We start from the raw sequence: 21,408 nt of genomic DNA, 5'->3' as shown, positions 1-21,408 counted from the left end.
CTAATTAAATATTAACTAGAGGCTCTGTGAGGTCTAGACCTCGCGAACATAGCTTATAAGTGAATGTCATGGCTCCGTATAGGTATAAAATAATAATAGAAAAATCATTTATTTCAGACCTTAGTCCATACACTTATACAAAAAAAATCTAGCTACAAACTAAATTTAACGAAATTAATATTTTAACTGTAGCTTCCCAATACATATATGATAGTATTATTTATGTTGTTAAGAATCTTAAGAATTCTGATGTCCATAACTATAATACTAGAAATAAAAATAAGCTTGCTATCAGAAAGTTTCGTGTTCGTAAAGTACAGAAGTCATTTGTTGGGCAATGCATTCATTTTTATAACAAGTTACCTGAGGATGCTTTAAGATTACCCTTTCCAGCTCTTAACCCTTATCTTGGCATCGTAACACCCGTGATACATGAAACTTCAAAAAATCTAGCAGGTTCACTTTATTACCTAACATAATAATTCTGCCATCAACATGTCGAGCTACCCTCCTTACTTATAGAAAAAAATAATTGACACGAGTGTCATTGTAAATTAATTAGTAATAATCAACATGGCGCCACGGAAACAATAGATTTCGGTTCGTACTGGAAGTTTTGCATTTATTTCTTATGTTAGTATATATTTTTCCATAATCTACATTTTGATATCTTTACTGTCTCTTAGTGCATACATATTTACAATGCCTTCGAATTTAAAAACATTTAATACACAGAATCTTACATGAAACTGTTATGTATTATATTTGATACACTGCCAAGAACTCAGAAATGTACATATCGAAAGGATTGTATTACATTTAATACATTACCAAGTTATCGTCAAAATATTTTTACATGATTTTTTTATTATTTTTATTTTTGTGGGGTTACAAAACATGCTTCAATTATTTAATATTAGTTGTCGTATTATTTAGTTAATAAACTTTGATTTTTTTAAGTACTAGATGTTATTTAACTATATATTCGTACGCTGTAGCATTATTGCTACGCCGTAGCCCGTAGCACTGAAAAATATGTGTATGGCAAAAAATGGCCCCAAAGTGAAAAAAAAAGATTTTTTTTTTACTTTTAATTATTTGTTTACTTTTCATATTTTACTCAACTTTTTGCTGACGACTTTTTTGAAACTTTACGGGATCTAATTTTCCGCCCATGTGATCAGGTATTCGTAGATATAATTTATTTTTACAGGTTTAATAGTCATATGATGCTTTAGATTGCGTTTAATTAGCAGTAAATGCTAATTTCTGTTGCATTACATGTTTTATTTTTATTAAAATCCTCATTTTTCTTCTAAAAAGTAGGTAACTATTTTGTCGAGTTATTGGCATTGTATCAAATATGATACATATGATTTTCCGAAACTGGAAAATCCTGGATTTTTTTTCTTATTTTTTAACAGTTTAGTATGCTCAATAGGTGACAAAAAACTAAAAAAATGTTTATATTTAAGATATTTTGAGCCTTGCCAAGATAAGGGTTAAGAATTACTTAAAAAAGTCATTGATGTTGAAGGCTTATTACAGAGTCGAGGACTACTTGACAGACAAACATGCATGGTCCAAACCAGAAACTGTAATAACGACAAGTAGCAATTAAAAATATTGTATTATGTGTAGAGTTAAAGGTGACTCAGCTCAGGTAAGAAAGCACATCAAATTGTATGAAAGCATCTCATAACAATCAGTCAGATTCATATAATATGTATTCTCATTTCTTTTATTGATTTTAATTTCTTTTCCTTTTGTAAGATTTGATATGTTATCTGAAAGAGCTACGTATTTGTGATTTCATGTACATATATGTTTATTTTTTATATCAAATTCTATAAAGTTATGTACTCACTGAGTATAATTGCATGAATTCTATAGTAATTTAAATTGTATTTTTCTTAATTACTCGTAATGCATGTTAATTATAAGATGTAATAATGTTTTGAAAAGATGTGTCCCGCCGAGTTTGTTGCCGGTCCCATATTGGGATACCCTCCTCCAATTGAGGGGGGATTCATTTTCTCGGGGCAGAGGTGTACGGTTGGAGCCGGTAAAGGTTTATTTGACGTTCATAAGCGCATTGTAATATGCCTACTTGAATAAACTATTTTTTATCTTTTATCTTTATCTTAATTTAACCGAATTCTCATGCGGTTTTCATTTATCGATAGAGTGATTCTCGAGGAAGGTATAGATGTAAGTATTGTCAAAAAGAATAGATAGTATAGAGGGGTCCTGTCATTGTCAATTTTGTAGTCACGGTACATTTACTGCCATCTATCGACACACGATTAAAACTTAAACTAAAATTGAAAATGTATAAAATAATCAAAATATGTTTACGGATAAATGATTCTTAATTTTTATTGTTCCATACTGACCCATGTTCTTTCACTGATATGTGTTAAAATTGTTAAATACCAAACGGTGTCGTTAACGCCATCTAGCCGAGAATAGGCCAAAGGTAATGGCGCCGTCTATTCGAGAATGACTTTTCCTTGGCCGTCCGAGGCACGTTTTTTTCTTAGACTTTATTTATCTTATACGGAATTATATATATCTGGTATTGCTAACCCGCCGAGCTAACCCGTGTCAAGCCGATGCTGGTCGCTATTTATTATTATTATTTCCTTTTTTTATCATTGATAGATAAGGTAAACAATCTTATTTCTAGTTATAACTTTAGTTTTAATTTTGTATCCTGACAGTCTTTCATTGAAAATAAAATATAACAATCTTGATGTGTCTTTTAATTGAAAACACATTTTAAAAATAAGTTGCGGCAAATATGTAACAATTATGAATCTAATACGATCATTTATATTCTTCTGCTTTCATAAGTAATAAGTAGTTACTGATTTTTAAAAAAGCGTTTTTTAATTAAAATACATGTCAAGATCGCTTACCTTCTTTCAAGTTCGTTCTAATGCTAAAAAAACGCACTATAAATTATGAACGCCTATCGAAAGATTGTCATATTTACAAACATCTTTTGATTTGCTAAGATATATTTTTCAGGCTTACTCATGATTATTTCATGAAATAATAATAGACATATACTTACGTATGACTTTTTAGGGTTCCGACAGTCAACAAGGAACCCTTATAGTTTCGCCGTCCGTCTGTCCGGCCGCGGCTTTTCTCCGTCGTTATAGTGCTAGAAAGCTGCAATTTGGCATGGATACATAATTGCATCATGCATAATTGCATAGCGACAGAAAGGTAAAATAAAAAAAGTACGAATAAAAATGTTTTAGGGTACTTAATAATTTTTTTTTTTATTTTACTTTGACTCAATGGTGACTAAAAAATTAAACCCATAATATTACTTTATAAATCCGTGAAAAGATAACGTGCTAGCTAATCAGTGCTAATATTGCAAAGTAATATTTTGGTTTTAATTTAATATGGATTTCCGCAAAGTAACGCCTGATTCTTCACTATTTTAATGGTGACTGGTGGTCAACAATATTAATATGTGCCCTCTAACTTTTGAACCGTGGGTCCTAAAAATATGAAAAAAATCGTAAATCAAAAGCTAAATACTTATAATGAAAACTATAGCGAACATGATCGGTCCAGCCATTTTTGAATCATTGAAAGTCTTATTTTGTTAGTAGGTAAAAAGTGCTACGAAGCTCCCCCCAACTACGGAACCCTTCACTGAGCGATTTTTTAAATAAAGCTTTAATTATCCCCTTTATAATTTTTAAATGCCTAAAGTCTACTCACGCTAGACCAGGCCGTGCCCGGACTGAGGCGTGCGACATGTCATTTTCTATGACACGTGGTGCTTTCTACATAAGTAGTATAGCTTCATTAAGTATTTATGTTATTTATATAAACTCTCCGCAAATTACGTAAAATTTACATAAACAGTTTTGCTATCCTTTACTTGAAACTGAGTCTTACTACATTTATTTTTACACCGAGAATTCAATACGAAATTGGCATTGCGTTCTTAAGATATTATGCTAGTCTAAATTATGCTCTATGCTTTATTTAGGTAAGTTTTATTTTGTTTGTGTTTAAAAATAAATACTCATAGGTACAGAAGCTAGCTACGGATTTGTATTGGCATAAGTCCAGTCATGGTTGTTAGACGGCGGTATCCACTCACAAATAGAGAACCACTTGATTTTATCTGAATGAGATATTGATAAGTTCTAAGATATAATGTAGTAGCTGATATTCGGTTTAGGAAGTGTTGTGTGTGCGTATTGTGAAGATGGAGAAGAAATCCGGATGGATAACGCCATTTAAGAAGCAGGTGACTTTTGAATTACTGTTTATTATTCTCTTTTGGCACATAAATGTGCTCTGTTCTACTAGTGCTATTAACGTGTAAAAACTCAAAACACAGTGTATATGTTGTACAGTGTTCATCATTCATTATTCATTATTATTGTTATTATTTTCATTTTTATTTTATTTTACTTTGACGATCATGATAGAAATTCTTATATTTTTGACTCAATGCAAACTTATTATGTAATTGTCTTTCATGAAATAAAATATCTAATCTAATCTAATCTATAAACAAATCAATATATACTAGTATATTCCAATAAATAATATATAATATATTCCAAATTGAACCACGCGCGAGTAGTTCCAAAAGTGGCATCTGGAGCGTTGCGAAGATTTAAAGCATGAGGGTTAAAAAAACATTACCACCGAAAGAAACAACATTTTTCACCAACAAACGCGTTGAAAATTTTAAAATTTCTATACAAATCCAAATATACGTTATTGAATAATTCTTGTTCAAAATCATTTTCATCATGATGATTTCAAATGATTTTAGCATTATGAGTAAACAACTCAAAAATTGCATCAGATTACTTTGACACTTGTAGATAAAATGCAACATTCTCATCAGTTTTTGAAGAAATCGAGAGCCTTTATGAACTGGTGTTGAAAAAGTAATTATAACGCCAAAAAAAAAACGCGAGCTGGCTTGAACTGGCGATGGAGTTTCGTGCGTCATATCGTCACTCAACACTGTGACTTTTCGTTTTTATTTTAGCATTATGCGTATTGAAAAATATGAAATCTGTCACCTATACCAGAGATATATATATATGTATAAGTCCGTATAAGATAAATAAAGTCTAAGAAAAAAACGTGCCTCGGAAATCAAGAAAAAGTCATTCTCGAATAGACGGCGCCATTACCTTTGGCCTATTCTCGGCTAGATGGCGTTGACGACACCGTTTGATATTTAACAATTTTAACACATGTCAGTGAAAAACATGGAGTCAGTATGGAACAATAAAAATTAAAAATCATTTATCCGTAAACATATTTTGATTAATTTATACATTTTCAATTTTATTTTAAGTTTTAATCGTGTGTCAATAGATGGCAGTAAATGTACCGTGACTACAAAATTTACTTTGGAAATAGCCCTCTATACTATCTATTCTCTTTGCCTATACTTATCTTTACACGACTGCCCGAAAAAAGGCTTCTAAACGTAGTAAAATTGGACTAGCTCGACCGCTTTTATGTGCACAAAAGTACAATTAATAAAGCCTAATAAGTAATAAAAGTATTTTATACATTATTCTTATTCAAAGACGCCACTCAGTGAGCTTTAAGCAATACTTATTACAGCTAAGTACAATTAATTTCATTATTTGTTAACATTAATTATTATGATTATTTTATGACGTTCATGATATAATTTTTAGGGTTCCGTACCCAAAGGGTAAAACGGGACCCTATTACTAAGACTTCGCTGTCCGTCCGTCCGTCCGTCCGTCCGTCCGTCCGTCCGTCCGTCCGTCTGTCACCAGGCTGTATCTCACGAACCGTGATAGCTAGACAGTTGAAATTTTCACAGATGATGTATTTCTGTTGCCGCTATAACAACAAATACTAAAATCAGAATAAAATAAAGAATTAAATGGGGCTCCCATACAACAAACGTGATTTTTGACCAAAGTTAAGCAACGTCGGGAGTGGTCAGTACTTGGATGGGTGACCGTTTTTTTTTTGCTTTTTTTTGTTTTTTTTTTTTTTGCATTATGGTACGGAACCCTTCGTGCGCGAGTCCGACTCGCACTTGCCCGGTTTTTTTATTTATAAATATTTTTGACACCAATTCAAACTTATTATGTAATCATCTTTGATGAAATAGATAAACTAATCTAATCTAGTCTTCTTCATCTTCCTCGCGTTATCCCGGCATTTTGCCACGGCTCATGGGAGCCTGGGGTCCACTTGATAACTAATCCCAAGAATTGACGTAGGCACTAGATTTTACGAAAGCGACTGCCATCTGACCTTCCAACCCAGAGGGGGAACTAGACCCTATTGGGATTAGCACGGTTTCCTCACGATGTTTTCCTTCACCGAAAAGTAACTGGAAAATTTTAAATGATATTTCGTATATAAGTTCCGAAAAACTCATTAGTACGAGCCGGGGTTTGAACCCGCGACCTCCGGATTGAAGGTCGCACGCTCTTACCGCTAGGCCACCAGCGCTTCTTAATCTAATCTACCACTCGTACTTATGACAACTATTTAATCAATTGAATAGTAGGTCCATTGTATGCATTGAAGTAAAACGAAATGCATATAAGATTGAAAACTATGCCGAGGTAAAACCTCCTGACAACATTAAGTATCTAGAGTCCAACAAAAAAAACCGGGCAAGTGCGAGTCGGACTCGCGCACGAAGGGTTCCGCACCATAATGCATAAAAAAAAACAAAAAAAAAGCAAAAAAAACGGTCACCCATCCAAGTACTGACCACTCCCGACGTTGCTTAACTTTGGTCAAAAATCACGTTTGTTGTATGGGAGCCCCATTTAAATCTTTATTTTATTCTGTTTTTAGTATTTTTTGTTATAGCGGCAACATAAATACATCATCTGTGAAAATTTCAACTGTCTAGATATCACGGTTCGTGAGATACAGCCTGGTGACAGACGGACGGACGGACGGACAGCGAAGTCTGAGTAATAGGGTCCCGTTTTACCCTTTGGGTACGGAACCCTAAAAAATAGGCTACTTGCATTTGCATCATAAGAAATATTGGCTTTGGTGTAGTCCAATTTTTTATAGTACATTACTACAGAGGCCGGGACGAAAGGGGTTGCCGGCCGAAGACATATAGACGGCCGAGCGAAGCGAGGCCGGATAGGTCTGAGCGCGGGCAACCCCATTTCCCGCCGAGGTATGTATAGTGCTTTTCTCAAACATGCAATGAAATAAATAAAATAAAAAATCCACGAAACCCAAGTTTTATTTATAGAAAAAACTAAAAGTAAACTACACCCAAAATATAACCAACACGTACCTATATCATTATCACATATGAGTCGTGTATTTTTACTACCCGTATATTTTCATGTATCTTTGATTTTTTCGCCTTGTATCCGTCTGACTGTTGTTTTCGTCACATAAGTTTACATAGTCTTTCATGTTGATATCATGTTTCACATACATCGTTGCTTTATGCATGGAGTAAATAAGTATAATTTCCAGTGTTGACGAATTTGTAGTTACATTCATTTAAAATATGGCACAAAACTGTTTCTAATAAACTGTAAGCCATTTTTCTAAGTTTCTCAATTAATAAAATTGCCATAAGCAACCATATACAATTATACATAGGTACTTCGTCTTTGACTTGGCGGCAGAGGCAGCAAGTTATTTAAAATCAATTCTGCTTACGCTGCCAATTCCAACACTTACGATTACAATTAATATTAATTTCATTATTTCGTCGGAACTCATATTAAAGTCAAAAAATCAACAACGCACCATAAATCCAATAAAACAGAATGAATATTTTTCAACTTTACCTCCATAACAATTTAAAAAATATAACTACGCGTGTTTGAGTAGACCTTTTTACCGCTAACGTTTAGATGAAATATTTTAAATGTTTTTATTTGTGTAGTTAAATTTATAATTTAAAATTATAGAATGTATTATTTATTAAGTTCATGTTGATTTTATACAAATAAAACTGCAAATTATAGCAAACATTGTTTTTTGTTTTTTTTTTTATAGGCATAGTGGCAGAGTGTCATTACGAACCATAAAGCAAATACTGCCTCTAGTTTTTTTTAATGGACGAATGCCACGATGCTGTGTCACAAATATCTGTGAAATGAAAATTAAAAAAGAGGACTTTGCCGGCCTAGGCCTGCAAGATGTGTATGAAATTCCATTAACGACCTTTTGTTTTAGCCGCGCCTGAAACGTCATACTTCGCAGCCTATTATAAGGAACATAACATCAATATTTCATTGCATGTTTGAGAAAATGTTATTTTCTTAAGAACTGCTACATAGCCGCTAGTATATATTATCTACAGGGTGGTCCAAACCTTGACGTCCAAAATTTTGTTTAGATTCCTCACGTCGTGGGCTATCAGAATATAACCCCATGTATTTTAGCCGATTTTTCGTAGTTTTCGAGTTATGAATTTTTTTAACTTTTGTCACACCCCGGACACTGGCGATCAAATGTATGAAACAAACGCGTTCCTATGCGCACAGCTAAGCTCGTGTAGGTGAACGCGTACTATGCTTGTGTGAGTGAGATAAGACGTGCGAGGGTTCTCGCCATTTTGTTGTCAAGTTCGATGACCTCAGTGACTCAAAACTCATTGCACGAATTAGGAATAAATAAAGGGGCCCACTGATTAACAGTCCGTCGGACGGTATCGGCCTGTCAGTTAGAACAAAATTTTGACAGTTCCGAACAACTGACAGGCCGATATCGTCCGGCGGACTGTTAGTCAGTGGTCGGCTTAAGAATCGTATTATGCTGTAAGGTGGGTATCTAAGCTCGAATTATACGATAGTTTCCTATTTTGAATATAAAAAAGTAAGAAATTTTTTGTAAGGAAATCAGGCCACCAAAATATTACGTAAGTTGAAAACATGATTTTTTGTTCATATAGATATTGTGTTGTTTTCAGTGTGACCTGATAGGTTTTGTAAATATTTGTTTAATATTTGAATATTTTACGTGGCCTCCGCTCTGCGCACCGCGTCGTCGCGTCCTTGCCAGCCGGTAACTGTGAGGTAACCGAGAGCGGGTGGGCGGCACTTTCAACGGGAGGCAGGGAGTGTCCATACTGTACGTTAGTACTCTTTATTATACTGTGCTTTTGTTAAGAAATCCCGGGGTGAAGCAATTACTTTATGGACGTCGAGGTTTGGACCATTCGGTATGCTAATTTAGTTAGTTTAGATAGCTGCACTTTAGCAAAGATATTTGAGGATTGTTTTTGACCACAGTACCTAGTTGTGAGACTTGTACCAGTTGTACCGTCGACGTCAAAGATATGTTTACATTTTTCGCCTTATTACAGAGGCGTAAGGTCCAAAAGTGTAAACATATCTTTGTGTAAGAGTTTGGACAGTACCATTATATTTATTATGGTTCCGTACTTCAAAAAAAAACGGAATCCTTATCACTTGTGCGTCTATCTGTCCGTCTGTCAGAGCGTATTGGCTCCGAAACTACTAAGTACCAATTAAGTTGAAATAAGGTACACATATGTAAGTCTGTCACTGATAATAAATTTTATGGTACAGTCGCCATCATATATCGGAGCAGCCAAGGTGTTCACAAATATCTGAACATGCCTCTATTGTCAGGGCGTTAGAGTGCGTGTCCAGATATTGTGAACACCTCGGCCGCTCCGATATATCTGATGGCGACTGTAACATTCCATTTCTAACTGCAGCTGCACTACTAGTACTGAACGCGTCGCTGTTATTGTCAATTTCCATAGTAAAGTGAACAGTAGTAATGCAGCTGTCGTTGGAAATGGACTGTCACCTTTAAACTCTTGGGGCGAGAGTTAAAAGATTATCGTCAGTTAAAAGCATGATGATGATGATGGCATGGACATGTGATAATGGAATGTGATCAAATTATTCTGCTGTGTGATATCTCATCAGTCATCACAGAAGCACGTGCCATGGTGTTGCGTCAACCCTGTAGGTTATCAGAAATACCGGTTCACGCTTAATCTTTGATCTTTCGTATCATAAGATAAAGTGTGGTCACAAAACAGATAAGTACAGAAGTCAATCACATGTATGTACTTTACTTTTCATACCTACGCTCGGCAGTCGCTCTAGGGTTGCGAACTATGTATGAAGGTATGGCTTATTATGCACAAAAAACTATCGTGGTAGTGGCACTCGTATCTATCGTATCGTATCTCGTATCTAGTTGTTTGATTTATTGTTGAGGAAGAATGGAAATATAAATTAATAATAACATTAATAACTCAAATATAGGTATTTTAATTTTAATGTCATTATTATATTATAAAATTTATAAATTTGTCACAGAAAATATCTTGCGATGATTTCGAGATTGGCGAAATGCACGATTTCTATATTTTAAAGTGTAATAAATTCGCATTCGCATGTACAATGTAATAAATTCGCACTCCCATTCTCTCTGAAGCCACTGGTAGCTTAAAAAACGACAATTCACCATTAAATGTTGAATTTAAACAACCGTCCACTGTACGGTTATAATAACTTTTTTTTTGTTTCTCCATTTTTGCACAAAAAAGTTCACAGACGCGTGTCTCAAGCGGATGGCACTCGCGCTCGCAGTGGTCCCAACCGGTCCGAGATATCGTGTCCGTGAGCAGTGTCTATGTGTGCGTTGCTCGAGCGCGCTTTGTATGTAGATTGATTTCTGTACCTATCTATTTTGTGGTGTGGATGTGGAAAGATAAGTCGGGCCCTGGAGGGAAACTACCTTTAATCCTTAAGCTGGCTCATTTTACTTAAAGGAGACATTCCTTTATTTTTTTAAATAAACAAAACTGCATTTAAAGATTTTTCTTTTTTTTCTTCAATTTGGCTTCTCTAAAAAAATCTTGAGTAGGTACTAAATATTCGATTTTATGGATATTTTGTACGAAAGTCGAGTGTAAGACCTAATGTTTCTTGGAAAAATGTAAACATTAACTAAACATTAACTATAAACATTAACTGTATCGACTAGTAGATATTGTATGTAAGTGTTTATTTTTTGGAATTTTTAGTTGGTTCGAGTCCCGGGCGAGGCAAGCGAGTTTTAGAAAATCTTTGAATGCAGTTTTATTTATTTAAAAAAATAAAGGAATGTCTCCTTTAAGTAAAATGAGCCAACTTAAGGATTAAAGGTAGTTTCCCTCCAGAGCCCGACTTATCTTTCCACACTGTACACCAATTAGAAGATTATAAAATGGCTTGTACAAACGTTTGATGACATTTTTAGGGTTCCGTACCCAAAGGGTAAAACGGGACCCTATTACTAAGACTTCGCTGTCCGTCCGTCCGTCCGTCCGTCTGTCACCAGGCTGTATCTCACGAACCGTGATAGCTAGACAGTTGAAATTTTCACAGATGATGTATTTCTGTTGCCGCTATAACAACAAATACTAAAAACAGAATAATATAAAGATTTAAATGGGGCTCCCATACAGCAAACGTGATTTTTGACCAAAGTTAAGCAACGTCGGGAGGGGTCAGTACTTGGATGGGTGACCGTTTTCTTTTTGCTTTTTTTTGTTTTTTTTTTGCATTATGCGCGGTTTTTTTATTTAATTTTTTACTTTTTCTTCTACCTACGAGCGCTCTTACAAGAAAAGTCGAAATAATGCAAAATTGATGATACTAGTCGACGGAATTCAGGACTTTGTGCTCATTATTAGAAACAATGAGTACTTGTTCCAGTAAAAGCGTCTTCTTATCTTTTTAAATATCGTTGTAAATATTAGAAAAAGGACTTATTAAATTAGTAATGAATTTTTTTCTGATGGTCGTTTCCGAAAAACCCCGTGAAGCACTGAACGGCAAGCTCTTATTTGGAAATGTTGAGAAGTTTACTCTGCTAAACCTGGCTATTTTGTATTACTAATACCCTGTACTTTAGGCATATCAAACGATATTTTTCCTACATACCTTTGAGAAAGAGAAAATCAAAGTAAAACGAACTCAATTTTCTCTCCGAAACAAGTGTCAATTTCTACGAAAATCTACTTAATATCGAAGTCATTTTCATACTCAAGCAATCTGCAACGTTTGCTTATACTGTTGGTATACATTAGTGTTTATGAAATTCTACTATAATTTTTTGGCAATTTTTTGAAAACTACTCTATATTACCGATGACGCGCGCTCGCCAGCTCAGTGCCGCGGCAGAGCTTGTACAGGCAGGACGTGTGTCGGTCGGCTCCGCACATTTTCAACGGCGACGACGAGGTTTTTTATCATTGTGTGCGGCGGGCGCCGTGTAAAACGCTATACTGTGTGCGTGTAAACCGCAACGAGAGACTTTGATCCTAGCACTGTTTTTATAGTATTATAATTTATAATGGTACAGTTTAATAAACTACCGGACAGGATTAAAAATATTTGAAACGACCTGACATTCTATATGTATTTATTTGACTCAAGATAGTACTCAGGGTCTGATGATGGAGCCGGAAGGTGGTCACCGGTACCAATCAACCATGCAACTAAACCACTTTGTGTTTAGGCTCGTTTTATTCATCTCAACAAGATCTTTGACACAAGATAGTACTCAGGGTCTGATGATGGAGCCGGAAGGTGGTCACTGGTACCAATCAACCATGCAACTAAACCACTTCGTGTTCGGGCACGTTTGATTCGGCTCAACAAGATCTTTGACTTAAGATAGTACTCAGGGTCTGATGATGGAGCCGGAAGTTGGTCACCAGTACCAGTCAACCATGCAACTAAACCACTTCGTGTTTAGGCTCGTTTTATTCGTCTCAACAAGATCTTTGACACAAGATAGTACTCAGGGTCTGATGATGGAGCCGGAAGGTGGTCACCGGTTCCAATCAACCATGCAACTAAACCACTTCGTGTTTAGGCTCGTTTGATTCGTCTCAACAAGATCTTTGACACAAGATAGTACTCAGGGTCTGATGATGGAGCCGGAAGGTGGTCACCGGTACCAATCAACCATGCAACTAAACCACTTCGTGTTTAGGCTCGTTTTATTCGTCTTAACAAGATCTTTGACACAAAATAGTACTCAGGGTCTGATGATGGAGCCGGAAGGTGGTCACCGGTACCAATAAACCATGCAACTAAACCACTTCGTGTTTGGGCTTGTTTGATTCGGCTCAACAAGATCTTTGACTTAAGATAGTACTCAGGGTCTGATGATGGAGCCGGAAGGTGGTCACCAGTACCAATCAACCATGCAACTAAACCACTTCGTGTTTAGGCTCGTTTTATTCGTCTCAACAAGATCTTTGACACAAGATAGTACTCAGGGTCTGATGATGGAGCCGGAAGGTGGTCACCGGTACCAATCAACCGTGCAACGAAACCACTTCGTGTTTAGGCTCGTTTTATTCGTCTCAACAAGATCTTTGACACAAGATAGTACTCAGGGTCTGATGATGGAGCCGGAAGGTGGTCACCGGTACCAATCAACCATGCAACTAAACCACTTCGTGTTTGGGCTCGTTTGATTAGTCTCAACAAGATCTTTGACACTGAAGATACACAAGGTTTGATTATGGAGCTGAAAGGTGGCCACGGGTACCAGTCTATCATGTAACTGAACCACTTCGTGTTTAGGCACGTTTTATTCATCTCGACAAGATCTTTGACACAAGATAGTACTCAGGATCTGATGATGGAGCTCGAAGGTGGCGACGGGTACCTGTCTATCATGCAGTGTTGGCATCAATCTGAACTAAATCAATCCGGATTGATCAATCGAATTGACGCGTCAATCCGAATTGATCAATTCGAATTGATTTAATTCTGATTGACGCGTCAATCCGATTGAATCAATTGGAATTAACGCATCAATCCTCAATTCGGATTAAATCAATTCTCAATCTAGATTAACCTAGGGTCCCTTTCCCTTCCCTAAGATTAGTTTTCAAAGGTGTCCTTTTTAAGCACTTACTTACTGGACTTAAAGTCGATATCTGAGGTTCCCAGAGGTTCGAAAACATGTTCCTGATGTCAGTATTGACTGATGTCCCTTTTAGGGACATTTTTCGAAATTGGCCAATTACGTTCATATTCGTAATCGATGTCGACCATAGGTCCCGAAAAATGTTTCGCGCGTCAGTATTGAAGGATGTCCCTTCCATTTCGGGACATTTTTTTAAATTGATCGTTGGCACTTTAAAACGATATCTGAGATTTCCAAAGGTTCCGTAACATGTTTCCGACGGCAATACAGACGGAGTTTCCTTTTTTTTCTGGACATTTATGGGACATTACTTCCAATTAACCGATTGCGTTCAAAATCGATATCTGAGGTGCCCAAAGGTTTCGAGACATGTTTCTGACGGCAATAACGAGAAATGACCTTTTTTCAGCAAGGTGGTGTAGTAAAGTAAGTACGCGGCTAAAGTGTAGAATCTAAATATTGCCGTTGAAACCATATTTTGCACCTCAGATATCGATTTTGAATGCAATCAGTCACTTTCAAAGAATGTCACTAAAATGTCCCAAAACAGGACACCTTTCAATATTGCAGTTGAAAAAATGTTTAGAAACGTCTGTTTACCTCAGATATCGATTTTAAACGCAATCGGGTAATTTCTAGAAATGTCTCAAAAAAGGACATCTCTCAATATTTCCCTCGGAAACAAGTTTCGAAACCTTTGGGCACCTCAGATATCGATTTTGAACGCTATCGGTTAATTTTAAGGAAAGTCCCGAAAATGTTCCAAAAAGGACATCCTTCATATAGCCGTCGGAAACATGTTTCGGAACCTTTGGTAAACTCAGACACCGCTTTTGAACGCATTTGGTCAGTTTCACAAAAATGGCCTAAATAAAAAGGACATTAGGTAGGTACATACAAAGTAATCGTCAATCCGAATTGACGATTGAGGATCGACCGATCAATTTGAATTAACGATTAGTAATCGTCAATCTTCAACCAGTAGATTTAGAATTAGTTTCGTCAATCGTCAATTCGAATTGATCGGTCAATTCTCAATCGTCAATTCGAATTGATTTTTTGCCAACACTGCTATCATGTAACTGAACCACTTCATGTTTGGGCTCGTTTGATTCGTCTCAACAAGACCTTGGACACAAGTTAGTACTCAGGGTCTGATGATGGAGCTGGACTGTGGCCACGGGTACCAGTCTACCATGTAACTGAACCACTTCGTGTTTGGGCTCGTTTGATTCGTCGCAACAAGATCTTTGACACAAGATACTACTCAGGGTCTGATGATGGAGCTCGAAGGTGGCGACGGGTATCAGTCTATCACATAACTGAACCACTTCGTGTTTGGGCTTCGTGTTTGGTTTATCACCTAGTGTCAAACATCTTGTTGAGACGAATCAAACGAGCCTAAACACGAAGTGGTTTAGTTGCATGGTTGATTGGTACCGGTGACCACCTTCCAGCTCCATCATCAGACTCTGAGTATCACCTAGTGTCAAAGATCTTGTTGAGACTAATCAAACGAGCCTAAACATGAAGTGGTTTAGTTGCATGGTTGATTGGTACCGGTGACCACCTTCCGGCTCCATCATCAGACTCTGAGTATCACCTAGTGTCAAAGATCTTGTTGAGACTAGTCAAACGAGCTTAAACATGAAGTGGTTTAGTTGCATGGTTGATTGGTACCGGTAACCAACTTCCAGCTCCATCATCAGACTCTGAGTATCACCTAGTGTCAAAGATCTTGTTGAGATAAATAAAACGAGCCTAAACACGATGTGGTTTAGTTGTATGGTTGATTGGTAATGGTGACCACCTTCCAGCTCCATCATCAGACCCTGAATACTGTCTTGTGTCAAAGATCTTGTTGAGACGAATTAAACGAGCCCAAACACGAAGTGGTTTAGTTACATGATAGACTGGTACCCGTGGCCACCTTCCAGCTCCATCATCAGACCCTGTGTATCTTCAGTTTCTTGTAACTTGATTCTTGTAAATAAGCGAGTACCTATAATTTCTTTCGAGTAATATACGTTCATAAGTACGAGTATGGGGCTATTCATAAATTACGTCGTTTCAAATGGGAGGAGGGGGGGGGGGGGTCTGGACATCGGATGATGGTAGCATGACGTAGGAGGAAACAGAGTCATCCGAAGCATGATTTTTAGATGATTTGAGGGATGGGGGGGGGGGTCAAAAATAGATGACGTAATTTATGAACAGCCCCTATGTACATTTGCACTGCATTTAGTATTTTCGTACTTACCAAATAACAGTTTTAGGACTTTATAAGTTAAGTACAGTTAGTGTTGTTATGGTTGATTTCAATATGCTTCGCGATGGATCAAGAATGTTTAATCCATAATTGTAGTGCGAGTGTGGTAGAAGGGATCGGAATACTGAGCTCGCTCGGCCTGCCGCAGCGCGTAAAATACCTAAACTCGCTCAACCCCGAAATGTAATAGCACTCTTAAACGGATCCCTACTATTTTTGATATGCCTGCTGTCCTTCTAAGTCCCAGCCATACAAATGAAAACTGCAAAATTGCCACAGAAATTTGAACCTTTAGTGTAGGAAATAGAGTTGATTTTGCGTTGTTTAAAAACTGAACAAAACAAAGCAAAAGCAACTCTGTTGCAATCGAATATGGTTTAAATTTCATTGAATTGAATAAGTAATATAGGTAGGGCCATGGACCTTAGGTCAGAGGGCCTAGCGCGAAACACGAACGAAGTTTTGCCTCTATCGCACTTACGTATGAATTCACAATTGCGATAGAGAGGCAAAACTTTCACCGATCCACTTGAGAACTTCGTCTTTTAATTTAATTTGGGGGCCTAGAAGACAATCGTTGATAGAAAACCCCTGGCCCCTATTTCACCAACGTGACAGGTGCGACAATTCGACAAGTCTCATTGTTGCTGACGTCACAGGCATCCATGGGCTGCGGTTATCGCTTACTTTCGGTAATTCTTGACAGGAAATGAGTTCTGTGTCAGAATTTCGTGAAAATTGTCGTATTTCATGTGACAATTGTCATTAGCTTCACGAAATAAGTACTTATTAACTGGCGATATAGTGGAGTTTTTTAATTATCATGTTGGTGGCAAACAACCACACCGCCCGTCTGATGGTAAGCGGTTACCGTAGCCTATGGAGGCCTGTGACGTCAGTAACAGTGATGTCAACAATTGTCGGACCTGTCACGTTGGTGAAATAGGGCCTGGAAACAGTCACCTAACTTTGCGGAAAGAGAAAAGTCGTGGAATGTATGGCGCCCAATACATTCCACGACTTTTCTCTTTCCGAACAGACTCTAGCATCTAGCATCTGGGGATCAGGGATGTTGCGAATATCCGCATCCGATTCCGCGGAACATCTGCATTATTCTCTGCATCCGCATCAGCATTATTCTCTGCATCCGCATCCGCATAAAATCGATGCGCAGCATCCGCATGTTGCGGATGTCGACCAAGTCGGTAACAGAAACGTATTAGAGGCGGCGCCGGCGGCGTAAGTGCTAGGTAATTTCGTCATTATATATATATCGAAATCGTCTAGGTCCCGAAAAGTCGGCCAAGTTACTGTTTATTAAATAAAAGGCACCTATATTCTTGCTCAAATACTAAACGTTTCGTTTTTTTTTAAATAAAAAATGATAAAAATATGATATATGACGTTTTTTAAGTACCAAATCTTGACATCCGCATCCGCGGATGTCAAAAAATCTGCATGCGCAACATCCCTGCTGGGGCTGACTCCCCATAGGGAGCGTGCGCGTTGAAGGGCCATCTTGTGGCCTGAATCGGAAATATATACACATGTACATTGCCAAAGCAAGTGCTACCATCTACCGCTCCCCTCGATACGTTTCCTTGTGCAATAAATTCTGCCATCTTGTGGGCTACATCGGAAGCATAAACGACACATTTACGCTTCGCGCCAAAAATCTGAAGGCTCCTATGCTGCCCCCTATAGTTCATGCACGAGGCCTATACATTTATTCTTTTCGTTTGGCGTTTATCGATGCAGAATTGTCATCTTATCTAGGCCCCCAGCTTCTCCGGGTGGCCTCCAGTACTTCGAGCAGATAGGACGTATTTTTAAGACGCAAAAACTACAGCCAATGATCTTGCCGATAAAAACGTATACCTAGTCGAAAATCTAATCGGAAATATCCTGTGTTTTGAAATTGAAATTGACGTGTTTGTTTGATATGATTGTAAAGATAACGATTATCGATAATAACCGTCAATGTCGATAAAATTTGCAAATAAGATAGCTGTTATAGATAAATTTCACTGGTATAATATATTTCATGACCTTGAATTTTTTAAGATTTTCATGATGATGATTTTTTGGCGGCGATTTCGTGTGATTCAATCTCTAGAATTTGGCTGCATATTCATATTGTTTAATAAATCACATCGCATCGCGTTGTATGTTTTAACTATCTTGTAACCTTTTAAACATCTTTTAACTAAGTATCTTGTAATCTTTTAACTATTTTGTATACTGTATATGTATATTTGTGGCCTAGTGGTTAGTTACCCTGCTTTGTGAAGCAGATGGTCCCGGGATCAGATCCCGGTATGGGCATTTATTTGATCTACGAGCACAGATATTTGTAGTCATGGATGTTTTCTATGTACCTATTCAAGTATTTATATATTGTACAGGGTTACTTTTTTACCAGTAGAATAAATCAACATACGTAATTGTTGCCAAAAATAAAAAATACCAGCATTCTTTGTTACTACTATTTGGGAACAAAAAAAACAAAAATACCAATGCCCGAACTTATCCGCTAAAGTACTAGAAAATGTGGATGCCTTACGCATCAATTAGCAAACGCACGAACTGGCAACTGTTTGTTTACGTCATCGCGCGCGATTTCATACCGTTGACACCTTGTAATTAGTGCAACCAGAAATTACTAAATTGGTGAAGGATAAATTAATTGATGCGAAAAAAAAAATTATTTGTCAATGTGATCTAGGTATTATGGATACCAATGATGTGGTAAAATTTATTGTACCGGTAAAAAAGTAACCCTGTATATCGTTGTATCGTTGTTGTTGTCGTATCTTGGGAGACCCATAGTCAATTTGTGAAACAATTTACCAATTAATTTAACTTGGATTGTTTTATTTACAGTGCTTCGTGACCCTAGGAGTATGCTTGAACATGGCGAGCCACGGGCTGACGGTGGGCTTCGCTGCCATCCTGTTGCCGCAGCTCAGGAGACCAGACTCCATCATCCCTATTGACGCTTCGTCAGGATCCTGGATAGGTGGGCGCGCTTACAGAAATCCCCCTAAGATTAAGCCCCGTTTAGAGGGTTCAAGAATTTGCTTGCAATCAGGAGTCTCCAAACTGAGGGCCATATAGCGCGTCAGGTATATGGTCATACCTATATGGTCCTCAATAAGTACCTCAATGTAAATTCTTGAACCGCATTAAGTTCTTGAACCGACTAAGATAAACGTACTGGTGCTCGACGCGGTCCTAGTACATTAACAACTTGAAACTTAAGTCATTGTCAATAGACGTGACATCAGGTGTCATCTATTAGGCATAAACACGTCGAGGACTAGTACGTTTATCTTAAATGAAGCTTTACTTACCAGTTGTAAAAAACCGCAATCTGATATTTGGTTTTCATTATTCCAGCCTCAATTTTGGGATTCGCGTTGGTCGCTGGCAACTTCATCTGTCCGACCGTGATGGCCAACTACGGCCGAAGAACCGCCAACATCGTCTCTATAGCTCCCATGCTCGCCGGCTGGTTCTGTATTCTCTTCGCCACCAACCTTCCCACCCTGCTCGTCGCGAGGCTGTTCCAAGGCATCTCCATGGGTATGAGCGCCTCCCTCGGACCTGTCATCATCGGAGAATATACCAGCCCCAAAAACAGAGGACCTTTCTTAGCATTCATCTCTGTTACAATCGCTACAGGAGTCCTGATTGTACACGCCATGGGGTCTTTTATCAGTTGGCAAACAACAGCCCTCGTATGCGCTATCATAGGATTCATAGACTTACTTATAGTTATTTATTCACCTGAGACACCCAGCTGGCTGGCAGATCAAGGGAGATATGATGAGAGCAGAAAAATATTCAGATGGCTCAGAGGCGACGGCGAAGAAGACGAACTACAGAGGATGATAGATAGTAGCATAATTATTAGAGAATCCAAAGCCGAAGTGAGTTCATCAGAAACCTTCTTCCAAAAATTAAGAAGGAATGTAGTGCATTTTAGAATAACGATTAGAAAAAGGGAGTTCCATAAGCCGATTTTCATAATGATGCATATTTATACTTTGGGCATGTGGTCAGGCGCTAATCTCCTGGCGGCATATACTGTGGATATTTTTGAGAACGTTGTCGGCAAGGGATCGAACATTCCTTTATTAGTCATCACAATGGGCGTACACAGAATCATCTCAAACACGTGTGCTGTGTTCGTAATTAAGAAAGTGAAGCGACGGACGATGTTATTAGCCACTGTTGCAATTAACGTGTTTGCATATTTATCGATCGCAGCATATTCTTACGGAAAGCAGCACGGAATGCTGCCATTCGACCATCCCATGATAGGCATTGTCCTGATTAACATCCATATCTTCTCGATAGCTACAGGGACAGTACCGCTTCCTTTTATAATCGCTGGAGAATTATTCCCTCTGGAATTTAGAAGTTTAGCCGGAGGAATAAGTGTCTTGTTCCTGTCTGCAAACTTGTTCCTATCGATCAAGACTGCGCCACTTCTCTTCTTGAAAATTGGTATTCATGGTGCGTATGTAATGTACGCATGTATAGTGACCTACTGTTTGGTCGTAGCTTGGTTCTTCCTTCCAGAAACTAAGGATAGGACTCTTCAGGACATAGAGGACGAGTTCAGAGGTAGACCACTATCCCCTGAGGAAATGAAGTCGGTGCAGTCTTTGCATTCCCTGATGATGTACAAAACTGACCGCCGGTGCAGCCAACCTGTGATATAATTTTAGTTTTACATCAAGTATTTATTGTGCTAGTTATAAGTACTTTTTTGGTAATAGAATGTCTGGATACTCATGTCGAATAGTTAATTTGTAGGTAGTTTTGTTTTGATTTTTCTATTACCGTCTTATTTACGAGGCTTTGAAAATATTAAGCAAAACTGAAAGAGGGATTTGGAATAAAGTATTTCATAAAGAACATTACTTATAAACATTATAAATTCGGGCATCATTATTATTACGTTGCAATCTTTACATATTAAATTATTATTATTTTAAATCAAATTAGTACCGGACATTTTATCTAATTTTATTTGTAAGTGATGTTATGATTTGACAATGCTTTAAATTAATTAGTTTATTAATTTTATGTAATGTAACTAACTGCAAAGTATGGATCTTGCTATCCGAAATAAATACATTAAATAAATAAATTGTGTTTTTCCC

The 21,408-nt window shown here is 37.4% G+C and overlaps 2 protein-coding genes across 2 annotated transcripts in view; both read left to right on the top strand.

The window, feature by feature from the left end:
* Nucleotides 1–21,408, top strand: part of LOC134675422 (facilitated trehalose transporter Tret1-2 homolog) — a 176,474-nt gene that overhangs the window by 67,036 nt on the left and 88,030 nt on the right. The gene's annotated exons all lie outside the window — the stretch shown is intronic.
* LOC134675429 (facilitated trehalose transporter Tret1-like) lies at nt 4,114–21,294 on the top strand. Its single transcript, XM_063533692.1, has 3 exons — nt 4,114–4,285; nt 19,118–19,253; nt 19,634–21,294. The coding sequence occupies exons 1-3, from the start codon at nt 4,244–4,246 to the stop codon at nt 20,962–20,964; spliced, it is 1,509 nt and encodes a 502-aa protein (XP_063389762.1). The 5' UTR covers nt 4,114–4,243; the 3' UTR covers nt 20,965–21,294.

Source organism: Cydia fagiglandana, chromosome 22 (genome assembly GCF_963556715.1).
Source record: "Cydia fagiglandana chromosome 22, ilCydFagi1.1, whole genome shotgun sequence".
Classification (NCBI taxonomy): domain Eukaryota; kingdom Metazoa; phylum Arthropoda; class Insecta; order Lepidoptera; family Tortricidae; genus Cydia; species Cydia fagiglandana.
This window is presented reverse-complemented; position numbering and strand designations above follow the sequence as displayed.

Coding starts and splice junctions, on each gene's coding strand:
- LOC134675429 (XM_063533692.1), top strand. CDS start 4,244: ATGGAGAAGAAATCCGGATGGATAACGCCATTTAAGAAGCAG. Junction 4,286..19,117: donor TAACGCCATTTAAGAAGCAG/GTGACTTTTGAA, acceptor TTTTATTTACAG/TGCTTCGTGACCCTAGGAGT. Junction 19,254..19,633: donor TTCGTCAGGATCCTGGATAG/GTGGGCGCGCTT, acceptor TCATTATTCCAG/CCTCAATTTTGGGATTCGCG.